At 42.4% G+C, this 25,281-nt stretch overlaps 3 protein-coding genes across 4 annotated transcripts in view; 1 reads left to right on the plus strand and 2 right to left on the minus strand.

Annotated features, from left to right (window-relative positions):
• Positions 1–1,580: 1,580 nt before the first annotated feature.
• Positions 1,581–2,849, minus strand: LOC115258006 (uncharacterized). Of its 2 annotated transcripts, XM_029858001.2 has the most exons (3): positions 2,718–2,849; positions 2,398–2,612; positions 1,581–2,207 (listed from the first exon to the last, which is right to left on the minus strand). In XM_029858001.2, the coding sequence occupies exons 2-3, from the start codon at positions 2,539–2,541 to the stop codon at positions 2,091–2,093; spliced, it is 261 nt and encodes an 86-aa protein (XP_029713861.2). In that variant the 5' UTR covers positions 2,542–2,612; positions 2,718–2,849; the 3' UTR covers positions 1,581–2,090. The 2 variants fall into 2 exon arrangements, with proteins under 2 accessions (XP_029713861.2, XP_062714764.1); XM_062858780.1 differs by lacking the exon at positions 2,718–2,849 and having other exon boundaries at positions 2,398–2,696.
• A 6,328-nt stretch (positions 2,850–9,177) lies between these two features.
• On the plus strand, positions 9,178–11,106 carry LOC109418843 (ubiquitin carboxyl-terminal hydrolase calypso). The gene is made up of 2 exons (XM_019693078.3): positions 9,178–9,823; positions 9,975–11,106. Exons 1-2 carry the CDS (start codon positions 9,318–9,320, stop codon positions 10,900–10,902), a joined length of 1,434 nt encoding a protein of 477 aa, XP_019548623.2. The 5' UTR covers positions 9,178–9,317; the 3' UTR covers positions 10,903–11,106.
• An 11,015-nt stretch (positions 11,107–22,121) lies between these two features.
• The window catches only part of LOC109418842 (clustered mitochondria protein homolog), a 41,274-nt gene continuing 38,114 nt past the window's right edge, over positions 22,122–25,281 (minus strand). The window contains exons 3-6 of the mRNA XM_029857057.2: positions 25,149–25,274; positions 24,871–25,086; positions 24,599–24,810; positions 22,122–23,735 (exon numbers count right to left, since the gene is read on the minus strand). Coding sequence (XP_029712917.2) covers positions 23,468–23,735; positions 24,599–24,810; positions 24,871–25,086; positions 25,149–25,274 — 822 coding nt within the window. The 3' untranslated portion in view covers positions 22,122–23,467. The remainder of the gene's footprint in view (positions 23,736–24,598; positions 24,811–24,870; positions 25,087–25,148; positions 25,275–25,281) is intronic.

The raw sequence follows: 25,281 nt of genomic DNA on the forward strand, positions 1-25,281 counted from the left end.
CTGAGATTTATTAAAGCAGTAGTTCCTGAGATTTTTACAAATATTCTACAAGGGAATTCTCCAGAATTTAATTTAGAAATTCTTTCACAAATGTCTATTGAGATTGTTTTTGACAAAGACCTCTTTACAAATTTAGGAATTTCTTCGGGAATTTCAGCCAGGAAGCCTTTCAGAAATTCCTATTAAAATTAATTTGAAAAATCATATAGAGAACGTGTTAGAGAATCTTCTAAAGATTTTTTCGGGAATTTCCTTCAGAGTCCTGAAGAAATCCTACAAGGATTTGTTAATCCGGCGGAAATAACTCCTGGAATTCCTTCAGAGATTCCTCAGAGATTGAATCAGATATTTGTCTAGGAATGTTATTTAAATGTTCTTCCAGAACCATTACTGAACAAGACAAAACTAAAGAAATTATTTACTTATTTATTTTGACCTTCAAATTTTGTGAGAGAAAAGTTAAACTAAAGAAATTCTTGAAGGATTGAATCTTGTAAAAAACACCTGGGATACCTTTGAAGATTCCTACAAGAAGTTCTTGAAAGTGTTCTGGAGGAATTCCTGAACAAAATTTCGGATGCTATTTTCTCTGGAAGAATTCCTGTCTGAATGCCTGGGAAAATACCTGCAGAAACTACTTAAGGTTTAGAAAGTATTCCTAGAAAGAAATAATCATGAAGGAGATCTGGAAGTAACTCCTAGAAAAATTTACTTCAAAAATTGCTGAAGAGATGCCTGGAGAAACCCGAAAGAAATTTCTGAAAGAATGTTAGCAGAAATTTTCGACATAAGTATTGGTAGAATTCTTGAAGAAACTCTTCAATATAGATGAGGGATGAGAAATCTTACACAGTTTTTTTTATGTTACCCTGGCTCTTTAAAAAGGGTCACATAAAAAAACTGAAAGGTATTTATAGAAAAAAAATTGAAAAAAGATCCTTGAAAAATGCCACCGAATATACTCTTGAGTAATTTCCGGAAAAGTTTCTCCAGCAATACCTGGAGAAATACCTGAAGGAGCTTCTGGAGCAGTGATGTCAGATTTTTTCGCAAGTGCACACAATCATGATTCCGTAGATGAAAAGTAATGAGCGGGGGGGGGGAGAATTTCAGATTTTCCGTTACTTTCCGTAGGCTTCCGTAAAAAAAACCGGGTTTTGCGTAGATTTTTTCTACGGATCCGTAGATCCGTAGAAGGGGCTCGATTCCGTAGATCTACGGAAATTTCCGTAGATCTACAGAAGTTTGCGTAGATCTGGGAACGCTGTTCTGGAGACACCGCTGGAACTTGTCATAAACGAATATCAAACACTACTGTTGATGATATACAAATCTCGATACAAATACAGCTGGAAGAACCAGAATAGCACATATCTATCATATTTCAAGGAGGACCAGAAGGTTAGATAAACAACTCCGACGAACAAGGATTCTAGAATCAAAATGAACGCTTGGATAATCAATAATGAGATAATCAATTCCACTGCTTGCTAGGAATTTTCCTATTCTTGAAGTTTTTTGAACAACAGTATCTATCACATCAGGATACAAAGTGATACAATTAATAGAAAAGTGGAAAGTTATACTCATTTTCGTAAGCTTTATTTGAATCATATTTAATAAATACAATTTTGAAATTTGTTGATTCCATTCAACTCCGACTCAGATGATCTTAAAACAGTTCTCTCAATTGTAAGTAATTATTTGGTCACTGAAATGATTCCAACACGCACAAAAAGGACACGATCTGGCTGGGCTCTCGTTGCAGCAATTTATAAGCATTCGCAATCAGTTTCTCAAAATTTTGCCCGCTTTAGCACCATCGTTTTGATATTGATAGGTTTCAATTCTGCGTCGTTCGATGTTTTATTCATTAGATTTCGAAAGAGATTTCTGCTGTTATCTGCAAGAGTGGCAGTACAAAATTTCCTAGCTGAAAGGTCAACGTTTGGCGATAATTATTTACGGGGTACACATGTATGAACTCGATGATGATAATGATGGTTTAGTAATGCGTTTGTATATAACTGCACTAGCTTTTAGTGACTAGGCTCAACTCCCGAGCGGCGTGGAAGAAGCTGAAATGCGTCTTACGCCGGTGGTCCTCCGCGATTGATCCAATCGATTTCTACATCGTCAATTGGCTTCCTGCGGTATCTGGCGGGTAGCTGCCATTCTTCGATCGCCTCACCCGACGAAACCGATCTCTACAAAGATTAATAAGAAAAGCACGTTAGTTTGCAGGTGGTCCGATGAGCAATTGTTTATTGCTGAATCGGCTTTTGCTAGTACACAATTATGTAATCTTTCTAACTCGAAATGAAATGGTGCGTAGCCAACACCGAAAGCAATTCGGCTTCACCCCTTGAACCTTATCAGATAACATCCATCACCTACCGTTTGTGTACCGCCGGTCCCAGCGGCAGCAGCTGCAGAGGCAGGATGTCCGGCACTGCTGCTCTCCAGATAAGGGCCTCCCTTACGAAATTTGATCAGCGGAATGCGTTTGGCAGCGTTCAACATTGGCCTCAGCAGCACCATCGCTGTTGTTTGTCGATTCTACGGTTTAGTTTTCACGCGCAAAACAATTCCAACTGGTCAATCGAGTGCTCCTGTGAACGGGAGGTAACGTAATCGCCGGAAAAGTGGATAAAATATTACGAAAATGATTGTTTTGTACAAAATTTGGCAAAAGATGATGCACCTCGAAAACTTACCTGGATGCGAACAGATGACTGTCACCCAACGTCAACAGGAGTTGACATTTTGCAATGAACTCTCCGGTGAACCAAATTCATTTCAGTTCAGATCAGTTGCCACTTGGGGAGTGAGGGGTTGAAAACATTGATTGATTGATTTGTCTTTATCAGAGAGACTTTCAGCCCTTGGCTGGTTCGTCTCTTGGGGGTTGAAAACACAAGTTCACTAGTTTTTAGCTGGAGAGAGAGAGGAGACATCTTTTATGAAAACCAGGATTACAATTCCTCTCTTTTCTAGGCTATAGCCTTTCTTCCTCTAATAAACCAACACAATACACGCACCGTAATGTGGACGGTTCAACAATACCGCATACTGTATCCCGAATAGGCGGTTAAGCCCAGGGGTTAAGCAAATCTTATGGTTATCGTTTATGCGGGTCCTTTTATAACTTCATGCGCCACCTAATGGTTTGAAAAGATGTTTACAGTCCGATTTGCTGGTTGGGTCACGACTGCGCCCCGATTAGCGAATCGTGTTCATTCGTTGGGGCAACTGACAACTGATCAAAATTCTCAAGCCACACACAAGTGACGAGAAATACGTCACGAAACACTCACATACTTGCGCAAACGTTCTGTATACAGGAGCTGTGGTGCTACGGCGGGCAGACGTCAAACTCGTTTTGACATCTATTTTGATATTGACAGTGCTTTTTAGTTGGGTTTTGCCTCAAGCAGTGAACATTCAACCATCGAGACAGCCCATCTAACGAGCTCTCAACGAACGAATCGTCACTGTATATAGGCCTTTTCAGTTGACAGGTCCATGTCTTGGTCCATGTATGCCACTGTTTACAACACTGCCGAACAACTGTTGCGTTGTTGCTGGATTCGGACGCGATTTTTTCTTGGCTTTCGTTATTGCGTGATAACCGTTGAATTCAAGCCTCCAAAATCGCTAGTTTTTTGGTGAAAAAACGGTTTTTGTAACGCTTAAGCTCAATAACCGCGAACATAATCAATTCGAGCTATATTTTGTTCAGAAAACAGTAATTTTTATTATCGCCATGGCCTGTGAGAAGTGTGGTCTACATGCCACAACGAGTAAGCAACCATATATTGTTTGCAATGGATTGTGTAGCCGAACGTATCACGCTAATTGTGTTGGGCTAGACAAAGAACAGCTTGCTGCAGTATCCCCGCCGCATAGAAACAGCTCTTGGGTGTGCGACGAATGTATGGACGAGTTTATCAAGTGGAGAGCGGAACGGACAAACACAGCTAGCTCGATCGTTTCAGAAGCGAAATCTGCATTGCAACTCGATGTCGAAGAAGTGAAACGAAAAGTCGACTCAATCATGTCTACGCTAGCGAATAGTTCGTCGAGTACCGTGGAACGACCTCTAGAAGGACATTCGACTCCATGCTCATCAACTCATCACGAAGCTCGCACCAGCATGGGCACCGGTGGAACGGTGCTACACAACGGTTCATCGTTGATAACTGAGTATTCGTTTCACTCATCCGACCAAGATGACACCGATGGAAACTTTGCATTACTTTTGACAAAATTGATGGGAGGGCTACGGAAGAACAAGTTCAGCGAATGGTTTCCCGTTGCCTAGGTATAAGTGAAAGTGAATGCAAAAATGTAAGAAAGCTTGTATCGCGTTGGATTGATAGTAGTTTCTTGGACTACGTGTCTTTCAAAGTTATTTTAGACCGTAAATGGAAACCTCTAGCATTCAGATCGTCTACTTGGCCAGAACATATAAAATATCGTGAATTTGTGAGAAAACGTTGTACATGGAAACCAGAGGAATTGTAGTTTAGCAGTTAGCATCGAGTTTTTGTTGTATTTTTGATTGCTTGTGACAATTAACGTTTTAATTGATTCCGTTTGATGTTGCTTTGAATTATAAGTTGTTTGCTATGTTTGCTTTTTGAGGGATGTTGATTTTTAATGTAGTGTTGTGTTTATTTATTATGTTGTACATGATGTTTTTAAGTAGTATTAGTATTAATAATTCAATTAGACTGTAAGAGTCCGTTGAATTAATTATGAAATAATTATGAAATAAAGGCGCAAACGCTGAACTGTCATTTTCATAGAAGAACACAGAAAAAACTGTTTGTGATATTACATCTGAACCCGATCAATACGTCGGTTGCATGAATATTACATCGGACGATGCACATAAGACAAGGGGTTGGTCATTCAGCACACTTCATTTGTGCCGTGATTTTTGAGCGTGTGCCAATATGTGCCTAAACTGTGCCGGTTGTTTTTCAGTGTGTGCCGAAGTGTGCCGAACGTGCCGGAGGCACAGAGAACAGACATGCAGGCTAGAACAAATTTCATTCAGAAAGTTGTGTAAGGATTTGAATCTTCACTTGAGTAAGGTTGCAAACCAATACACGATGAAAACACTAACGCCGCCAAACACCATATTGCCACAGTCAGTGGTGAATTGAAACATTTCAAGTGGTGAATTAAATTAGTATGAAAAATTACCCGATTGCAGCCTAGGGGCAGGACAGATCTAACGAGAGCAAATCTGTGTTCGAGGTGTTGTTCAGAATTCCTCACAGTTCCTCAGAATTTCTCCCATTTATGCCAAAGTGTGATCTGGAACCAATGTCAAACCGCAAAGTGTTGCGTGTGCTGAATGAAAATTACATTTTTAGGGATGTCTTTCGACAAATTTCGTCGATCTCCGATGAAAAGAGTAACTCAGAATCCCTCAGAGTTGCTCTCGTTTGCACAGTGTCTTGCCCCTAGATTGCAGCGCCACGGTATTGCCACTTGTGTTGCCGATTTCAAATGGCCGTTAAATTCCTTACACAGTTTCGCAACTGGACTTGGATGTCTGTTCTCTGTGCCGGAGGTGTGCCGAATGTGCCCAGTGGAATATTTTCTTAGAATGTTTTTGCGCTAATTATAATCCTGTCTATTTTTGGCGAATGTTATTGGTCTAGTCGGTGTTTACCGACAAAATTCCACCCAGAACACTTGTCTAGAATCTGTATGAAGGGATTTTTTGCAATCGTAAGTATAATGACAGTTTGATTCCATACCGCAAAGTTGGATTTCTATGTTGTGCCCATGTGTGCCGGATTGTGCCGGCATGTGTGCCGAGATGTGCCGGCATGTGTGCCGGGCACAATGTGTCGAGTGATCAACCCCTTGACACAAGAACAAAAGATTAAGTAAATATTGATATTTTCTATAGATTAATCGAAAGAGCTCATTTTTCTGAGTACCGTATTACCCCGCTAATACGACACCGACTGTTGTCGAATAACCGGGGTAAACTTTTAATTCGACAAACTGGTCATCCTACACGACCATGCTCATTGAAATTTGGCAACTCTACTTTTGTTTTTGTTTTGATTTCCGGATTTGTTATGGAACATAATTTCAACAGATATTGTGGTGGTGCGAATGAAAAGCTCGTTCTTTCTACGATTGTGGCCATCCTCAGTTCATTCCGGTTGGTCAACAGGCGGTTTGGGCAGCGGCGTCATGGTCGCGATTTTTTCCGCAGTCAAGTTCGCAGATTGTGAACAATCCTCGGTACTCACTTTACGTAATTTATGTTTAGTCCCTTGTTGTCAGAGCTGTCAGATCGGTGTAACACGCTAAATATAATTTACACAAAAAGCAATTTACACGGAAAAAAATACACGGTAATGAATATTTGTTGGGTACCGGACTGGACATCGAAAATTTAATGGCTTTCTTTGGAACATCGAGGTCTTGAAATTAGTCTATGGTTTGGGTGTCGTATGACAACAACTCAGAACTTCCGGAATTAGCTTCTGCAAGAGGAGCTGCTGCGGGTGCGAGTATAAGCGCAATATAAAACTGTTTTGCATTTACAGTGTACATCGCTGTGACATTTGAACACTTTTTAATTCGACATGTGTCGAATAAGCGGGGTACGATTTAAAAAGTGTCGTATTAAAACGTGTCGAACCAACGGGGTAAGACGGTATATCGTTATTTTATTGGATTCCAATAGCTTTGCTTTGATGGTTGAATTAACAAAACAGTTTTAATTTTCGGGGATAGAATGACAGTTCAATCGATAAAATGACAGTTCGACCCGAACAAATTTTTTTTTTTTGTTCGGGGCGAACTGTCACTTTATCGATTGAACTGTCATTCTATCCACGGAAATTAAAAATGTTATGTTCATTTGACCATCAAAACAAAGGAATAGGAACGCAATAAAAACACCTTAGACCCAGAAAAATGAGCTCTTTCGATTAGGCTAAAGAAAATGGCAATATTTAAATAATTTGCTTAACAACCCAATTCATCCAAAGTTCATTTTTATTCAGCACATGCTACACTTTGCGATTTTATGTTAATGTCTGATCACACTTCAGAATAAACGAGAGAGAATCTGAGAAAGTGTGAGGCGTCGCTGGCGTCGCTGCCGAAACATCTCTTGCTGGCGGAGATAGGCCGGGCTATAAGTGTCAAAGCGAAAAAGTATGCAGTTTGACAGATAGATACCCGACATGTTTGCGAGCGAGAACAAAGGGAACAACAGCCACATTCGTCCTCTATAGTTTATTAACTCTATTGGAATTCTGAGCAACACTTTTAGGGGTTCATTCAAATATTACGTAACGCAAAACATGACAATTTTGGACACCCTCCCTCTCCCACGTAACAACTTTTGTATGGAAGATTTTGAAATTTTGTATGAAGCGTAACACAGCGCTAGACCCCCTCCCTCCCCCCATTGCGTTACGTAATAGTAATATTTGAATGAACCCTAGCGAAGATTCTATCACAGACAAACAGACGTAACTCTTAGAGGAATTTCATCAAAAACTTTTGTCCGGTGCCATTTTCATGAGCACACTGCCACCTGTTGGTAGAACCGCGCGCGACACTGTCGGCCATGATGGATTTCGATTTGACGTTTTGCTAACACGCACACTACTATACAAATTGCCTGTAATCTTCGTTTGCATCATTCAGCGTCGTGTACACTGGCAAACGTCAAAGCGATCGAACACTAGCGCCTCTGGTGGAACAATCGCGCAAATCAAATTAAATTTGAATTGATCGTTAAATGCATGTGCCAAGCTGTTTTGAAGAGTGTTACGTCTGTTTCGTTACATATGTCTTGCCCCTAGGTTGATGCCAAACAACACCCAAATTAATCGACTGATAGATTCTATGTGCGTTAACCACATAGATTGCCGGCGAGAGAGAGAACCGCCTGTTTATGTGCAAGTAATAAAATCTACGAGTAAGATTAATGATTTTTATTACTACTGAAATACATTTCAAGTGTAGCAGCATAACACGAAATCTAGCGCTCATAAAATTTAAAAGATAGAATGACCATAAGAAAACATAATGGCGCGTGAATGTTTTGCTCGAAAACGTGTTGTTGTTAATTCAATAAGCGGAAAATTGGAAGTCTGTAGAGGTAATTATAACGTGTTACGTTCATTATAAAGTGATTCAAAACAATTAATTTATTTTCAGAATTGGAACCGATCGCTTCAGAAACACAATGAAAGAAGAACTGAGGTAGTTCTCGAACATCCACCTAAAGTTAAGACTGGAACGGATTGCATGACCAGGTTACAGTCTGTGAGCTCATCCCTGGAGGTCATCATCGCAAAGTCCGTCATGCCAACACAACCATCCGGCCACCGAGACGGCCCCATAGTGGGTCACGAGGCGATTATCCCACACACTAAGATTCTGATTTTCCAGCTCAGTAAAATTTTCGCTGAGTTCTGTAATTTTTTCATCTTTTTACTGAGTTTTCAACAGCAGATTTAACTCGGTACACTCGGTAATCAATATTTACCGTTCATCAGTAACGATATTTACCGTTCATCTGTAATTTTTGACAGTTCATTTGCAGAACTCGTTAACTTATTTACAGAGTATTCAGCAAAAGGGATAACCGAGCGTACCGAGTTAAATCTGCTGTTGAGAACTCAGTAAAAAGATGGGGAAAATACCGAGCTGATCTTAGTGTGCAACTGCTGAAGGAACTGGCGGAGCGCACGACGAGGCACTTCACCCTCTTCCCTAATATTTAATAGCTTTAATCTTGATTTGTTTAATAAATAAAACCAGCCCGATCACTGATTATTCAAATCTTGCATTTATTTCTATTTTAAAGCCAATCCCACGTGTAAATATCTTTATTATTTGTTCCAATGAAAACTATGCGCTGAACGATTGAAAACCAAAAGTGACGCACTTAAATTCTATCATGATTGAATCGACAAAAGTTCGATAACGCTGCACATATTTTTCAAGTGCAAAAGTAATTGGTCACAATCTAAGTGCAGAACTTTTAAATTTAATATGTTATTTATTCTGAGTGAAGATGCCAACAGATTTTTCGAGTTTGACCACTTTTTGTTCATCTTGATCCATATGTGCAAATGTAACCAAGCCTGAACCAAGCTACAACACTGAGTTCACTCAAACGTCATTCTTCGAAATCGTCTTCTTCGCCGACCGTGAGATTCTGTAAACAAAACGTAATTTAAAACTAAGTTTTTACCTGTTTTTCACGCAAATTTTATAACATACCAATAAAAACGGTACAAGGTGTACGCCGTAAGATGCCGGTGGATATAAACCGGCTAACGGACGGTTGGCTCGAATTGGAATCCGACCCGGGTTTGTTCACTTTGCTGCTGGAGGATTTTGGCGTCAAAGGTGTTCAAGTGGAGGAAATCTACGATCTGCAGAAAAATATCGAAGGCCCTGTTTATGGGTTTATTTTCCTATTCCGTTGGATTGAGGAGCGCCGTGCTCGCCGGAAGATCGTGGAGACAACGGAAATCTACGTGAAGGATGAGGAAGCGGTGAATAACATTTTCTTCGCCCAGCAGGTGGTTCCGAACAGTTGTGCAACCCATGCACTGCTGTCGGTACTGCTGAACTGTTCCGACATCGATCTGGGTAACACCCTCAGCCGGCTGAAGGTGCACACGAAGGGTATGTGCCCGGAGAACAAGGGCTGGGCCATCGGGAACACCCCGGAACTGGCCTGTGCGCACAATTCGCACGCAATGCCGCAGGCCCGACGGCGGATGGACCGCAACTCCGGAGTTAGCACTGGCAGGTAATATTTTTTTGATTTCAGATATTCTTTCATTAGGTACCTCCATTAAAATTTCCTCAATTCTATACACATCTCTGTGGATTTCTGTAGGAATAAGGTAGATCCCATTTTATTTAATTCAAAACACTTAAAGTGTGTGTTTAATTTTCAGATTTACCGGCGAAGCATTCCACTTCGTCAGCTTCGTGCCGATCAATGGTCACCTGTTCGAGTTGGACGGGCTGAAGCCGTTCCCGATGGACCACGGACCATGGGCCGAAAAGGAAGCGTGGACCGATAAGTTTCGTCGCGTGATGTCCGATCGATTAGGTATTTCCACGGGCGAGCAGGACATCCGGTTCAATCTGATGGCCGTTGTTCCGGATAGGAGAATAGCCATTACTCACAAGCTGAAGATGCTTCGAACCAATCAGACGATTGTATCGGCTGCGTTGGAAAAGCTGCTGAAGAGCAAGCGAACCGAAAACAGATCTCTGGAAACGGATAAAATCAAGAAAGAGGAAGAATCTCCAGTGAAGTTGAGCTCGGAATATTCTCAACTGCTCGATATGAGTGAAAAAGACGACTCTTCGGTTCCCATGTCGAAGGAGCTGGAATCGTTAGTGTCTCTGAACAGTTCCTCGGATTCCGTGGAGATCATTGGCGAAACAGAAATAAAGAAGGAAAATCCTCCACCTTCGCCACCACCTTCCTTTATCGGTGCCGGAACATTCTCACCGAAGGATCTCCTCTCGCTCCTGAAGAATCTGGAATCGGAGATCAACATAACCGAGCAGCACCTATGCGACGAGAACGAGAAGCGGGCCATGTTCAAGGTGGACGATTGCCGGCGGACGCATAACTATGACGAATTCATCTGCACCTTTCTCTCGATGCTGGCCCATCAGGGGGAACTGGGAGATCTCGTTTCGCAGCATTTGATCACCAGTCGGAAACCGAACATGAGTAGCGTACAGAACAGTGGTTCCCGCGGGGTGGTCCGTAACTACAACAAGAAGACTACCACCAACGGATCGTCACCGAAGACGCCCAGTTCGAAGCGACGTCGCGGCCGCACCAAGTACCGAAAAAGGAAATAGGTTGCAAACGCTGGTGTTCGGTGGGCGTTCACGATTATGATGAGACTGGAAGGCTGCTGTCTCTTCGCAGTGTGAGAGGAGAGAGGGTCAGGCATTTTTTTTTATCATAGCAGGTATTTCTTTTTTATTACTATTAGCGACGATCAAATGATTACTACCTTTAAAACAATAAAACATCTTATGGCTTAGGTTCAGCTTAAAACAGTTATCGAACATTTCTTGTGGATAGTGCTAAATCACATTCCCCAAGAAGGACTGCTTTTCTATTTAATAGCAATGCAATCATGTATGGTAAGGTGGTGGGGCTGGCTCACCAACACTTCCGGTCCGCTTTAGTGCTTTATGCATCATTGTGGCCAGGTGTTGTTCTAGTTTTTCCAACTGTATTGTAAAGCATGAGCGGTGATCCTTGGCATTAGCGGAGCTAGCTTTTTCTTTTTTCTTACTCACTCTCCCAAACATACAAGCAAAAGAGCGAGATGAAAGAGGGGGCAAGCTGCTTCCTCTTCCATCTTTCTCTTTCTCGTGTACGTTTAGGAGAGTGAGTAAGAAGAAAGAAAATGCTGGCTCCGCCAATGATCCTTGGCATTCTTGTGTAAATTGGGGTACTCGAAATGTTGATCGATCACCGATTATTGCTGGCAGATGCAGTGGAAAGTTTGTCTTAATACGTATCAATCGTCTCTGACAAACGAGAAAAACTGACCTCACTGATTACCTGTCTCTGAGCCAAATTTGGTATAGAGTCTTCAGTCTCCGATTAATCGCTTCATGTTTGATGGAGGTTTTTAATCCAATGGGTTACATAGCCGATATCAGAATGAAGAGAGTAATGTTCCGCGTAATATATCACAAATCAAAAGAGGTACGGTACATTACGTGGAGCGGATATACTGAATTGGGTACCAGACCAAGTCCCTGCTGGGTGGCGCTAAATAGGTGAGCCATAGACAATAGAATCGTCAATGTCGTAGGGCATAGTATGTGACTATTGTCGAAACAACACTATTTTGGTCATTGTCCAACCAAAATCATAAGCGGCGTCCACTTACACTAAGCGCATAACTATGTTAGGGTCAAGATTAGGATGAAATCATTGGTAAAATATAATAACACTTTTTATTTTGTGTAGTTAGTTGAACTAGAGTTAACTTTTTATTGAGACATTTTCTGTAGGTTTATTCTGGATTACAATACATTAGCTGTCCTTTAACTGAATTACAGTCGGAACCCGCTCGTTGAGCCACAACCTCCACCCAACCAACGAATTCGATTCGCTAGTTGGGTGAAGTGACAGCAGCACAAGGGGCATGCGCATTGTTTTTTTTTTAATCTTGTTTAGGTTGGAAGCAAAAAGGAAACATCTTCAATTTGTTTTACATTTAGAGCAAAACTGATACATTTTGCAAGATACATATATGGCCAATGCGAGAAATAATTATTTTCACCCATTTCTAGTCGGTGAAGTGAAAATATATATGTTTATGAAACCACCCGGACCAAAAGCAAGCACAAACGCTTTCAATGATCAAGATTGCCGATGTTTTGTATTTGTTTCGAAGTAATTGTACATATTCTTTTTTATAAAGAAATATGAAATAGAAATTCTTCTCGATTATCAGTAAAGTTTAAGAAACCAAAAACTCATTAGCTCGCCCCTCGGAATTTCAGATTGGTTGTCATTTTCAGTTTGACATTGAATTATGACATCCAGGTACTTTTTAGTTGGCTGACTGCTCAACTAACGGGGTCCCAACTAAAAAGTCTCCCAACTATTAAGCCCTCAACCAGCGGGTCATGACTGTATTTATAACAACTTTATTACTTCTTGATAAAAGATATATTAACAAAAGCATTTCAATGTGGACATAGAATTGCCAAACTATACATCTGATCAGATACTTTTCCGGTATTAAATTTGGGGTGGAGAGTTAAACACTTACGGAAAATAGTTTTTAAATGTCAGACAAACATCACATGAACACAGCTACTAATGAACCAAACCTTCTCTACTGTCTTCTCATTTTGCCGCTTCCTATCCTCAATTGAACTTATCTGACACTAGTTAGGACTGTCTGTGGAAGATCGGGGTTTCTAATTCTGTGTAGGACTTGATAAAACGGGATGCTTGATATGTAATGCGGACAAATGGGCTGGAAGTACTGAGCAATCACAATTACTGTCGTACTAATCATATTAAATGCATGCTTTCCTACTTACATCCCGAACGTCGCCAACCGGCAAAGAGGACATGACGAAAAAACGCGAGATGGCCCTAACAAAAACTAGAAAGGCGATGAATATGGTCACCGATGCAACGATATGGAAACAAAATAGATGAGAAATTATCGACCAAATCAAAATCTATGAACATATCGCTAATGTTCTTTATCATTCTTTCTTTTTCTCGTTTCAGCAACAAAATCGAAACCTCTCTACTATCTCTTCATTTCTGCCTCTTCCCATCCTATTCCCACATCTTCTTATATCCTCTACCCCATCTATTTAATGTATCTGACACTTGTTGGGACTGGTAACGCCAGCGCCTGCCTGTGGAAGATCCCGGTGTGCTAATTCGGTGTAGGACATGTTAACGGGGGAGGCTTTGTAGGTCCACATCTGCCTACAAGCAGATGGGCTGACAGTTGTCGGCCTGGGTGTGGACTGAGCAATTACAATTACAATGCAATCATGTATGGTAAGGTAGGTAGGTAAGTCATCTAAGGAATATACCTAGTGATATCAATCTCTATTCTAAATTGCCTTTGAACAGAGATGATTTGGACTGTCTTTGATTGTGTACTTAGCTGGTAATGCAGCCTGGGCACTGTTAGTTGTCTTTCTGACTTCAGCTAGATTGAAGAGGTACGTCCCGAGCGTCTGTTCGCCAAGGAGGTGCGGCTCAAACAGCGTCTGTTCCGGCATCCAACGGCTGAATATGAAATGCTCATCCACCGGAAGCTACACCTTAGGTGGCAGCCCCACCACGGTGGATAGGGGACCTTAGGCCAACAACCTACTGTTCTTAAAAACCGTTACAGAAACCGATAATGAATGATTACGAACTGATTCAACGGCAACGACTTCTAGCGCGATACAACGAACAAGATTTGGAACTCGGAATGTACTAACCCTATAGTCCAGCAGGGTAAACTGGCACAACTAGCCAATGAGGCATGCCGTATAAAGCTTGAAACCCTAGGACTGAGCGAAGTTTGTTGGCCGAACTTTAAAGAACACAGATTAGCATCGGGTAAAATTCTGCTATACTCTGACCGACAAGGTGAACGCGCTCCTCGTCACCGTGGAGTTGGTTGCCTGCTCAGCGCTCACGCCCATGCTGCGCTCATGAAGTGGGAACCTATTAATCTATATATATAAAAATGAGTTTGAATTCCCTTTGAGGCAACAAAACTCACAAACGGCTGAACCGATTAGGATGGCTCTTGCACTGTTCGATGCGTATTCATGGTGGCAGTGTTTATATGTAAAAAAAATAGGAAAATGAACTAAAAATGTAAGAAAATAGACAAAATGCTGATTTTTTATGACCTGGGAAGAAAATCAATACGATCTAAATGAAACCAATCTAGGGTGCCATGATGCAATGACCTTAACAATTGTCAAAGCACCACAACTTGGCAAGACAAAGTTTGCCGGACAGCTAGTGCGAGGATAATTGTAGCCAGATTCAGAACACGGGTTTGAAGCCTTACCATGATCCAATGTTACACGCCAACCGATGCTGCCGAAATGCAAGACAAAGAGAACTCTTACAGCCAATTGAATGCTGCCACGGACAAGATTCCGAAAGGTGACATCAAGATCCTCATGGAAGGTTGGTTACGACAACTTGGACTATGAGCGCGTTATGGGACAACATGGTCTCGGAGAAATGAGCGAAAACGGAGAGCTGTTTGCAGAGTTTTGTGGCAACAATGACATGGTGATTGGGGGATCGCTCTTCGCTCAACGACCAGTGCACAAAGTGACACGGGTTACCCGTAATGGCGTCACAGAAAATCAAATCGACCACATCTGCAGCCTTCTTGATGTGCGGAACAAACGTAGCGCCGACATTGCCTCCGAGCATCATCTCTTAATCGGCGAGATCCGACTGCGCATTGCTAGGATCCATCAACAGGGGGAGAAAATCGGGCACCGGTTCAACACATGCTGACTGGAAGACGCTGCGGTGAAAAGGTCCTAAGTCTAGACAATCGGGCCTAGACAACCGTACTGCGGACCTAGGACCTAGGAGCTAGACAACCGTACTGCGGATATTCCAGAAGGTGGAAGCGTAGAAGATCAAGAGCGTGCCATCAAGAACGCCTTCCTCGCCACTGGCGAGAATAATTTATTTATTTATTCTCTTTACATCAACAGACAACTTTGTCCCAATGATGGTTAAAACTATTTGATACTACCAACTATAACAACAGATAACACACACACAAAATCACTATTCGTCAGCATTTGTACAAAATATCACAGAAAAATTACGTCTGATTGTTGCACGAGACAAATTAAAATCGAAACCGGTTGCTGCCCTATTGAACACTCGAAGAGCACCATGAATAGCGATATTCTGGCCGTAGTCGGTTCGTTGGAGCGGTAATCTCAGCATATAATTGTTTCGTAACGCTCTTGGACGGACGTTCAAATCAACTGCCGCCAGAATTGCTGGGCAGTCTGTTCTTCCTCGAATTGTGTCAGCCACAAACATAGCCCTGGCGATATTTCGGCGCGCCTGGAGAGTTTCCAACTGGATCAAACGACATCTACTCTCATAGCTCGGTAATCTAAACGGATCCTGCCATGGAAGTCGACGGAGAGCAAAACGTATGAAGCGGCGCTGAACCGATTCGATCCTGTCCATACCGTTCTGGTGATACGGATACCAGACGACCGAGCAGTACTCTAGGGATGAGCGGACGAGCGAACAGTAAAGCGACTTGAGGCAACTGAACCACTAAGAAGGCATTGCTTCAGAGAGGGGCTAGTGCACATCGCACTCTCAAGGTTAGCTGCGTAGCTGCGATGGCCACCCGTAAAAATCTCCATTGCGAATAACATAGGAGAAAATACGACTCGATACAAACGGCAAAGACCCACGCGAAGAAATAGGTTTAGAGGTAATCATACCATCTACCAGAGCTGCGGCAATACACGCGAGCTGGGAACAGCTTTCATCGTGATGGGTGATATGCAGAGGCGCATGATCGGTTGGTGGCCGATCGACGAAAGAATGTGCAGGTTGAGGATCAAAGGCCGATTCTTCAACTTCAGCATAATAAACGTGCACAACCCACACTCCGGAAGTACTGATGATGACAAGGACGCATTTTACGCGCAGCTCGAACGCGAGTACGAGCGCTGCCCAAGCCACGACATCAAGATCATCATAGGTGATTTGAACGCTCAGGTAGGTCAGGAGAAGGAATTCAGACCGACGATTGGTAAGTTCAGCGCCCACCAGCAGACGAACGAAAACGGCCTACGACTCATTGATTTCGCCGCCTCCAAAAATATGGCCATACGTAGCACCTTTTTCCAACACAGCCTCCCTTATCGTTACACCTGGAGATCACCACAGCAGATGGAATCTCAAATCGACCACGTTCTGATTGACTGACGGCACTTCTCCGACATTATCGACGTCAGGACCTATCGTGGCGCCAACATCGACTCCGACCTGGTCAAATTGCGCCCAAAACTCTCCGTCATCAACAATGTACGATACCGGCGACCGCCACGGTACAACCTAGAGCGACTGAAGCAACCGGATGTCGCCTCAGCATACGCGCAGAATCTCGAGGCCACGTTGCCAGACGAGGGCGAGCTCGATGAGGCCCCTCTAGAGGACTGCTGGAGTACAGTGAAAGCAGCCATCAACGACGCAGCCGAGAGCACCATCGGGTACGTCGAACGGAATCGACGGAACGAATGGTTCGACGAAGTGTGCAGAACGGTGCAGAATGCAGCGAGGGCGGTAATGCTGCAGCAAGGGACTCGACAGAACGTGGAACGTTACAAACAGAAGCGGAAACGGCAGACCCGCCTCTTTCGGGAGAAAAAGCGCCGCCTGGAAGAAGCGGAGTGTGAAGAAATGGAACTGCTGTGCCGTTCCCAAGAAACACGAACGTTCTATCAGAAGCTCAACGCCTCCCGTAACGGCTTTGTGCCGCGAACCGAAATATGCAGGGATAAAGACGGAGGCCTCTTGACGGACGGACGTGAGGTGATCGAAAGGTGGAAGCAGTACTTCGATCAGCCCCTGAACGGCGTGGAGAACGTAGGCACGGGAGCCCACGGCAACGGAGGAAACGACGACGCCAGTGCAGCGGAGGACGGAAATAAACCAACTCCCACGCTGAGGGAAGTTAAGGATGCCATTCACCAGCTCAAAACCAACAAAGCAGCTGGTAAGGATGGTATCGCAGCTGAACTCATCAAGATGGGCCCAGAAAAGTTGGCCACCTGTCTGCATCGGCTGATAGTCAGGATCTGGGAAACCGAACAGCTACCGGAGGAGTGGAAGGAAGGGGTAATCTGCCCCATTCACAAGAAAGGCGACCATTTGGACTGTGAGAACTTTAGTCTGTCACCTAAACTTCGTCTGTCACCTAAAACGAATGAGTTCGTGGGAAATGATCAAGCTGGCTTCATCGACGACCGGTCGACAACGGACCAGATCTTCACCGTACGCCAAATCCTCCAGAAATGCCGTGAATACCAGGCCCCAACACATCACCTGTTCATCGACTTCAAAGCGGCATATAGACAGTATCGACCGCGCAGAGCTATGGAAAAACATGGACGACAACGGCTTTCCTGGGAATCTGACTAGACTGATTAAAGCAACGATGGACGGTGTGAACTATCCAGTTCATTCGAGTCTCGCCGGGGACTGCGACAAGGTGATGGACTCTCATGCCTACTCTTCAACATCGCTCTGGAAGGTGTGATGTGACGAGCCCGCTCAACAGCCGGGGAATGATTTTCACAAAATCCGGACAATTTGTGTGCTTTGCGGACGACATGGACATTATCGCCAGAACATTTGGAACGTTGGCAGAGCTGTACTCCCGCCTGAAACGCGAAGCAGCAAAGGTCGGACTGGTGGTGAATGCCTCAAACACAAAATACTTGCTGGTAGGCGGAACCAAACACGACCGGATCCGTCTGGGTAGTACTGTTACGATAGACGGGGATACCTTCGAGGTGGTGGAGGAATTCGCCTACCTCGGATCCTTACTGATGGCTGACAACAACGTGAGTCGTGAAATTCGAAGACGCATCATCAGCGGAAGTCGGGCCTACTATGGGCTCCAGAAGAAGCTGCGGTCTAAAAAGATTCACCCACGCACCAAATGCACGATGTACAAAACGCTAATAAGACCGGTGGACCTCTACGGACACGAGACATGGACCATGTTCGAGGAGGACCTGCAAGCACTCGGAGTTTGGATGAACCACGATCTGCACTTTACGGCGAACCCAGCATCCACAATGTGGCCAAAGCCGGAAGAATACGATGGGCAGGGCATGTTGCAAGAATGCCGAACTGCAACCCTGCAAAGTTGGTGTTCGCGACAGATCCGATTGGCACAAGGAGGCGTGGAGCGCAGAGAGCACGATGGGCGGATCAGGTGGAGCGTGACTTGGCGAGCATCGGGCGTGACCGAGGATGGAGAACGGCAGCTACGAACCGTGTATTATGGAAAAATATTGTTAATTCAGTTTTATCTTGAATTTGATGTACCTAATACTATATGGTGGGGGCTGGCTCACCAACACTTCTGGTCCGCTTTACTGCCGTGTGTAGCATAGTTGTCCCATGTTAATAGGGATTCCCATAGAACATGGGACAACTATGCTGCACACGGCAGTTTAGTGCTTTATGCATCATTGTGGCCAGGTGTTGTTCTAGTTTTTCCAACTGTATTGTAAAGCATGAGCGGTGATCCTTGGCATTCTTGTGTAAATTGGGGTACTCGGAATGTTGATCGATCACCGATTATTGCTGGCAGATGCATACCTGTCTCTGAGCCAAATTTGGTATAGAGTCTTCAGTCTCCGATTAATCGCTTCATGTTTGATGGAGGCTTTTAATCCAATGGGTTACATAGCCGCTATCCGAATGAAGAGAGTAATGTTCCGCGTAATATATCACAAATCAGAAGAGGTGCGGTATATTACGTGGAGCGGATATACTGAATTGGGTACCAGACCAAGTCCCTGCTGGGTGGCACGAAATAGGTGAGCCATAGACAATAGAATCGTCAATGTCGTAGGGCATAGTATGCGACTATTGTCGAAATCAATTATTACAATACAATTTCACGTTTCAATATGTGTTTAGTAGTTTTAGAGGTAACAGCCTAATAAGAAATTTTCTGTAGGTTCATAACTTGCCCTCAACGAGTTGAATGTTATATTGCCTCACAACTGTGAGCAACATTATTACTCATTAATAAAAGGTTGTATCATCAATATGGACATAGACTTGCTGAACGAAACATTTGACCAATTAACATCTTTCAGGTATAAAATAGGTAGTAGGACAAAACTTTTATTTTTAAAAGTAGTTATCTATGTTCATGATAGAAGAGTAGCGTAAAGTGATACCACCCGTTCCAGATCCAGAAACGTTTCACACTGAAAGAAGGTTGGAATGACAGTGTGAACAGAAGATCCGAACTGCTAGGTGTAGGAAGAAGTATGTTTATTTCCCCTCCCCTTCCCCAACACTCTGTAGAATTTTGATACAACTTCACGTAACTGTTTTGGAAGCTTCACTTATTAACAAATTTACAACAAACACGCTAGAACAGTATCTAGAGAATCGTGGAGGGTGAGAAACCTGAACTAGTAGCAGTATTCATATAGATTAACAATTATATGGTAAGTGGGGGCAGGATGGGTCACCTAAGAAATGGATCCCTATAACTTTCTGAATATAAATCGCATTTCTCTGTATTCTACCACGACTCTCAGATACACTAGTCAGCTATGATATAAGAGTATAAAAAGGTTATAAAGTTTGAAACCTGCGTCTTGACAAACAATTTTCAAAACATGACCCATCTTGCCCCACCTCATTTTAACGGGGGCAAGATGGGTCAGCTATAAGAAAACTCGATTTTCCTCCAACAAAAAATACTATATATTCTAGTTTTTCTCTATACATCTAAGCTTCATAGACGTACAGATTACATGAAGAAAGTGTTGAAACATATCGGTAGATTATTCTCAGAACTAGAAGATTTTTGTTCGGGTAGCCATAAACGGACTTTGAAAACCTATATTTTTTGTAGGAAAATTTAAAAAATATGTTCTCAAATTTTCAGTGCTCTCATCGCTTCGATAATGTAGGTCACAGAATAGCCTTTCCATGAAAAATAAAACATTTTCAAAAACTATGCAAACATACCGAAAAATTAGGGTGACCCATCTTGCCCCGTCTACACAATACACGTAGTCATATGGAATAAGGAGTTTAACGAAAAAATATTTTATTTTTTTCTGTGCGAGGAACGTATAGAATTTTCAAAACAATATACCACTTTTTTGTGTATCCCCGTCGTTCATCTGGGAAAATTATTGAAAGATTCAAAACTTATATTGTGCGATTGAAAACGGTACTGACCCATCTTGCCCCCTGACCCATCTTGCCCCCACATACCATACTCTATTATTTTCAATCATTGCAACATTATACTAATATGTGCGGGCCGCCCATTTGCGGAGTTGTGCGGCCAATTATTCTCTTTCCATTCCAGAAACGACCGTTTTGAAGCAAGAAGTGTCCTAATGGCCAACACAAACGGGACTTGTCCGGAACACACAAGATAAGTACAACAATTTTATAATCAGGCACCCAACTCTTTCTACTACTTTGCTAATAGATAAATACTTCAATATGCATACTTCAATATCAATTATTTGTTTGTTTGCGCCTTTATTTATGACACTATTGAAGCATTCGTGTCGCCGCGAAATAGTTTACAATTTATCTTATTCACATTTTTCAATTCACTTTAAAGTATCTGACACTGCTTTTACAATTGTGTATGTAAACTTGTATCTTAATTATGTTCATTATTAATAGTAGTCTGATAATCCAAGTCTAGTGATTTTTTTCCCAAGGAATAGAAAGAGTTGGTGTCATAATCAATACAATACTTGAAACTGGAAACTCCTTATTTCCCCCTATGGGTTATAGGGAGGGGCGGGACATTCGAGCCTACTCATCAGTGGAAAGGACTTGATATGCTAATCGGTTTAGCATAGGGCAGATACAAGTCTACTGGTAGACGTATCGCCCAGCGAAACAACGCAGATTGGCCACGGCCAGGGGGTGCGTTGATTATAACAGAACAGAATAACAGAATTTGATGTACCTAATACTATATAAATGAATGAATGAGTAAACACCCTGATGTTAAAACAGTCAGATTAGTCAACGCACCAAAATCCGATTTTTCAACTCAAAAGTGCTGTTGTACGCCAGTGAAACATGGTGTGTATCAGTGGAGAACAACACACAACGACTGCAGGCCTTCATCAATAGATGCCTGCAGTATATAGTTCGAGGGTGCGAATGTTATGAAACGTATAAAATACGGCACGCTATGTCTGAACTAGCAGATTATAAAAATTGAATGTACATCGGGTTTCTTTCCACAGAATGTCAAAATTCATGCTACATTATCATATGCAGAAGCTTTTAAAATATTTCATCGGGGAAAATTTGATTTTTTGAACTTTTTAGCTGTTTTTCATACTAATTTGCATGAAATTCTCATTTTCGGCCAATTTCTCTCCCATACAAAATGTATGGAAAAATTTTCACCGACAGAATATTTTGAAACCTTCTGCAAATGAAAATACAGCTTGAATAGTGATGTTTGGTGGAGAGAAACCCGATGTACATTCAAGTTTTATAATCTGCTGCTTCGGACATGGCGTGTACGGTAAATTCCAAGATTACAAAGCTCAAATCGCGGAAAAAGAATAACAAAAACAATATCAACAGGTTAGCAGGCTGTACGTACACGGTTGAACAGAAGACTTGGAACCGCTAAACATTCGTGAAAGCTGCACGAACTCCTACCTTATTGACCAAGAACGATTCAGATGACGGAAGGTAGATCAAAGTAAAAATAAATGAGGCTTTCTTTCATCTATCTCTCATGTATGCTAAGTCAACCGTATTAAAATAATGAAACCGAAAACTACTACTCCTTCCTTTTATTGCTCAATATTCAACACCGCAAAAATCCAACTAAACCGTCCAGAACTTTCGTGCGGATACGACTAACGACTTGCCATTGCTAATGGATATTAAAGAAGCATCAAAATATTCTAAACCTGGACATTTTTACCTGCACAGTTTTTCCTTTCGTTTCGGTGTTTTGTTCAGTTTCATCTACATATTTTTTTTTTTGTATTTCCCGGATACAATCCGGTAAATTTGAAAGTCTACATGATCTACGAGTTTCTCCAACTTGTTCTACCTGACTAACTACGCGCGCCTACATAGTGTTGTTTGCTTGTGTTGTGTGTGTTTTTGTTGTCTGTTTCTGTTGATTATTAATTGGAGTCTACATTTATTGTGCAAAATCGCTGGACTACCTACTTAGGTACGCGCTGATTGCAGCGGTCTATGTCCTTATTCAAGTTTTATTTTGTTGTTCTAAGTTGTAATGCTTGTTGTTCTATGGGATTATAGTTAGAATGATATTCGCTCTGCAAGGTCGCCAATTGACAGCGTCATAAACAGTTAGTTGTTTACGATTTCAGTTCGAGTGGGATAAGACATTACGTCACTGGTGTTTTATAAAGGTTTTATAGCAGTTTTAGGACCAAACTTTGGTCATTACAACTGTAATAAAGCCTAAACGGTTTATCGGACGTGAGCAATATTTGGAACAAACAAATTTGGATGAATTCAGCATGTTGATTACAGTTTTTCTGTTTGCTACGCTGACTAGAGCGTACATTTGAAGATTCGATGGCATATTAATGGTTAGTTTGACTGCAAATAACGCTGTATTTTTCTTTTAGAGACCTTCATTGAACAGTCTGCTATTGCACGTTTCTGATGACCGTTTGTGATTCGCTCAATTTGGTTTGTCGCTGATATTAGTATTATAAGAATTCACCTAATAAAGCACATTTCCTTCTAACGAAGATAGCAAAATTATAAGTAAATTGAATTCAAGAAATGTAGTGTGCGTTTCTCAGCTCTTATAGCCATAGAATGAAACAAACAGAAGAATGTAGATGCATAATTCTTAATGAAACAATATTATCAACCGTTATCAGGTTAAACAACCTAGATGGTCTCTATTCTAAGCGACACTCTTACTAAATCCGAGCGCGCCATCTAAATAAACAAACGCGAAAACTAAGGGCAACGAATCCTCATGGGAGTCCCCGACTTCCACATCAGTTGCTAGTTATTGTAGTGTAATGTATCGATATTATTGTAGTAAGAAGTGCCTGCGAGCAATCAGTGGTGCTTCTAGCGCCGAAGCCGGCCAGATGGACCCTTTCTTCAGCTTACCTGCTGTTCGGGCACGCTACTGCTGGTGTCGTCTTCCTTCTTCTGCTTACTACTGCTGGCATCGGAACTGGCTACGGGAAGCTCGTGCTTGTCGTGATCCTCAAACGGAATCCCGGCGGCGGTCTTGGCCATGGTTTCGGTTAGCATGCGATCGACCTCCTCCTGGCTGGCCTGAGCGGCAGCTGCTTGCTCAGAGGTGCCACCGCCCTCCTTTTGGCGCTTTTCGATTTCGTTCTTCAAGTTGGCGATTTCCTTGGAACTGCGAAGGAAGTTTGGACAAAAATGTCATGAACTGTTTCAATTGTTTTTGGGATTTTTTTCGAGATTGCACTTTGTTAGTTTTACTGTGTTACTTTCTGATAAGCATGATGTTCATCGAAACGCGTGTTTCTGTTGGGTACAGTGTATTGCAGGCCGTTAAAAACGTTAGTGCCCCCTTTCCATCAATAATTGTATAAATGTTTAAAAACTACAAACAAGAAGCTCCAAACGCACAAAACGACAGGAGACAAAAAACAAAGAACAGTATTGCTCCTATTCGTACAACTGTCGCATGTGAATAGGAAACCCAGCAAACATGGGACTGTTGTGCGAAAAGGGGCAGAGTATATAGTAGACAGTTCCATCATTTAAAAAGGACAAATACAAAGTGACGAAACGTCGGGCAAAACAAAACCATCCCCTAGACTGCAAAGGGCCAGTAAAAATCAAGAAATTATCGAGAGCGGACAGTTGGCATTAAGTCATTTGGCATAATCGAAATGCACCCTTCTTTATTATGCCAAATGACCATTTATACCAAATGCATTTATGCCAAGTGACCTTATACCAAACGGCCTTATGCCGAATGACAAAATTATTCAGTCGAATCATTACTAAGTATTACTAAGTATATCATATAAATACTAAGTATAACCATAGATCAGATCTTTCGAATCATTGAATCACACAAATTATGAACGAGATTGAAAAGAACAAACGAAATTGCATGGATTTGGATAATTCGACAAGAGCTTGGGCCTAGGTAAAGACCACCAGATATAACACTTGTAACACAGAGTTATAATCCCTTTCTTATGCTAATGTAAGCCTTTTTTTTCGAATGCAAACAAGCGTGCTCACCTAATTTGTACGAAGATAATACCGTTGATGGCGTTCAGCATGTCCAGCACCGAACCCATCGACGGCGGCTGAATGTGGATCGGCGGCAGCCCGCTGGTCAGCTTCCCATTTGAGTAAATGTCGTTCATCTTCTTTTGCAGCACGACCGCCTGCTGGGTCAGATGGCGCAAGCACTCGGACGATTCCTGCGTCTTCTCGTGCGTTTCACCCAACTGCAGAAAAATGACAAAATTAGTATGAAGTTTATTTTGTAGATGTTCGCCGTAACAAACCTGTTGCTTGTAGATGGCGTAGGTTTCCTTTTCGTTGTTCAGTGCCGACCGGAAGTCACCCATGCAGCTTTGCGTCCGGGCCACCAGATGGTAGCTAACGGCTACCTTCAGAGACTTCTCGCCGTAGTATTTGATGTTGAGGGCCAAGGCGTGCTCGAGGAAGCGCAAAGACAGCTCGTATTCACCGACAGCATGTAGAATCAAGCTGATGTTGCTCTGGAGATTGGATAATGATAATTTAGTAAGGTTTCAAACGTATCACTAGCGTGTAAACTTACATCCAACAGGGCAATGTCCGGGTGGTTTTCGCCGCACACAATTGTGGCCAGGTACCGGGCACGGTACAGCAGCTTCAAGGCAGTGCTGATTTGACTATTAGCGAAGCAGTACAATGCAAGTGGAGCCTGTAAT

Source organism: Aedes albopictus, chromosome 3 (assembly GCF_035046485.1).
Source record: "Aedes albopictus strain Foshan chromosome 3, AalbF5, whole genome shotgun sequence".
Lineage (NCBI taxonomy): Eukaryota > Metazoa > Arthropoda > Insecta > Diptera > Culicidae > Aedes > Aedes albopictus.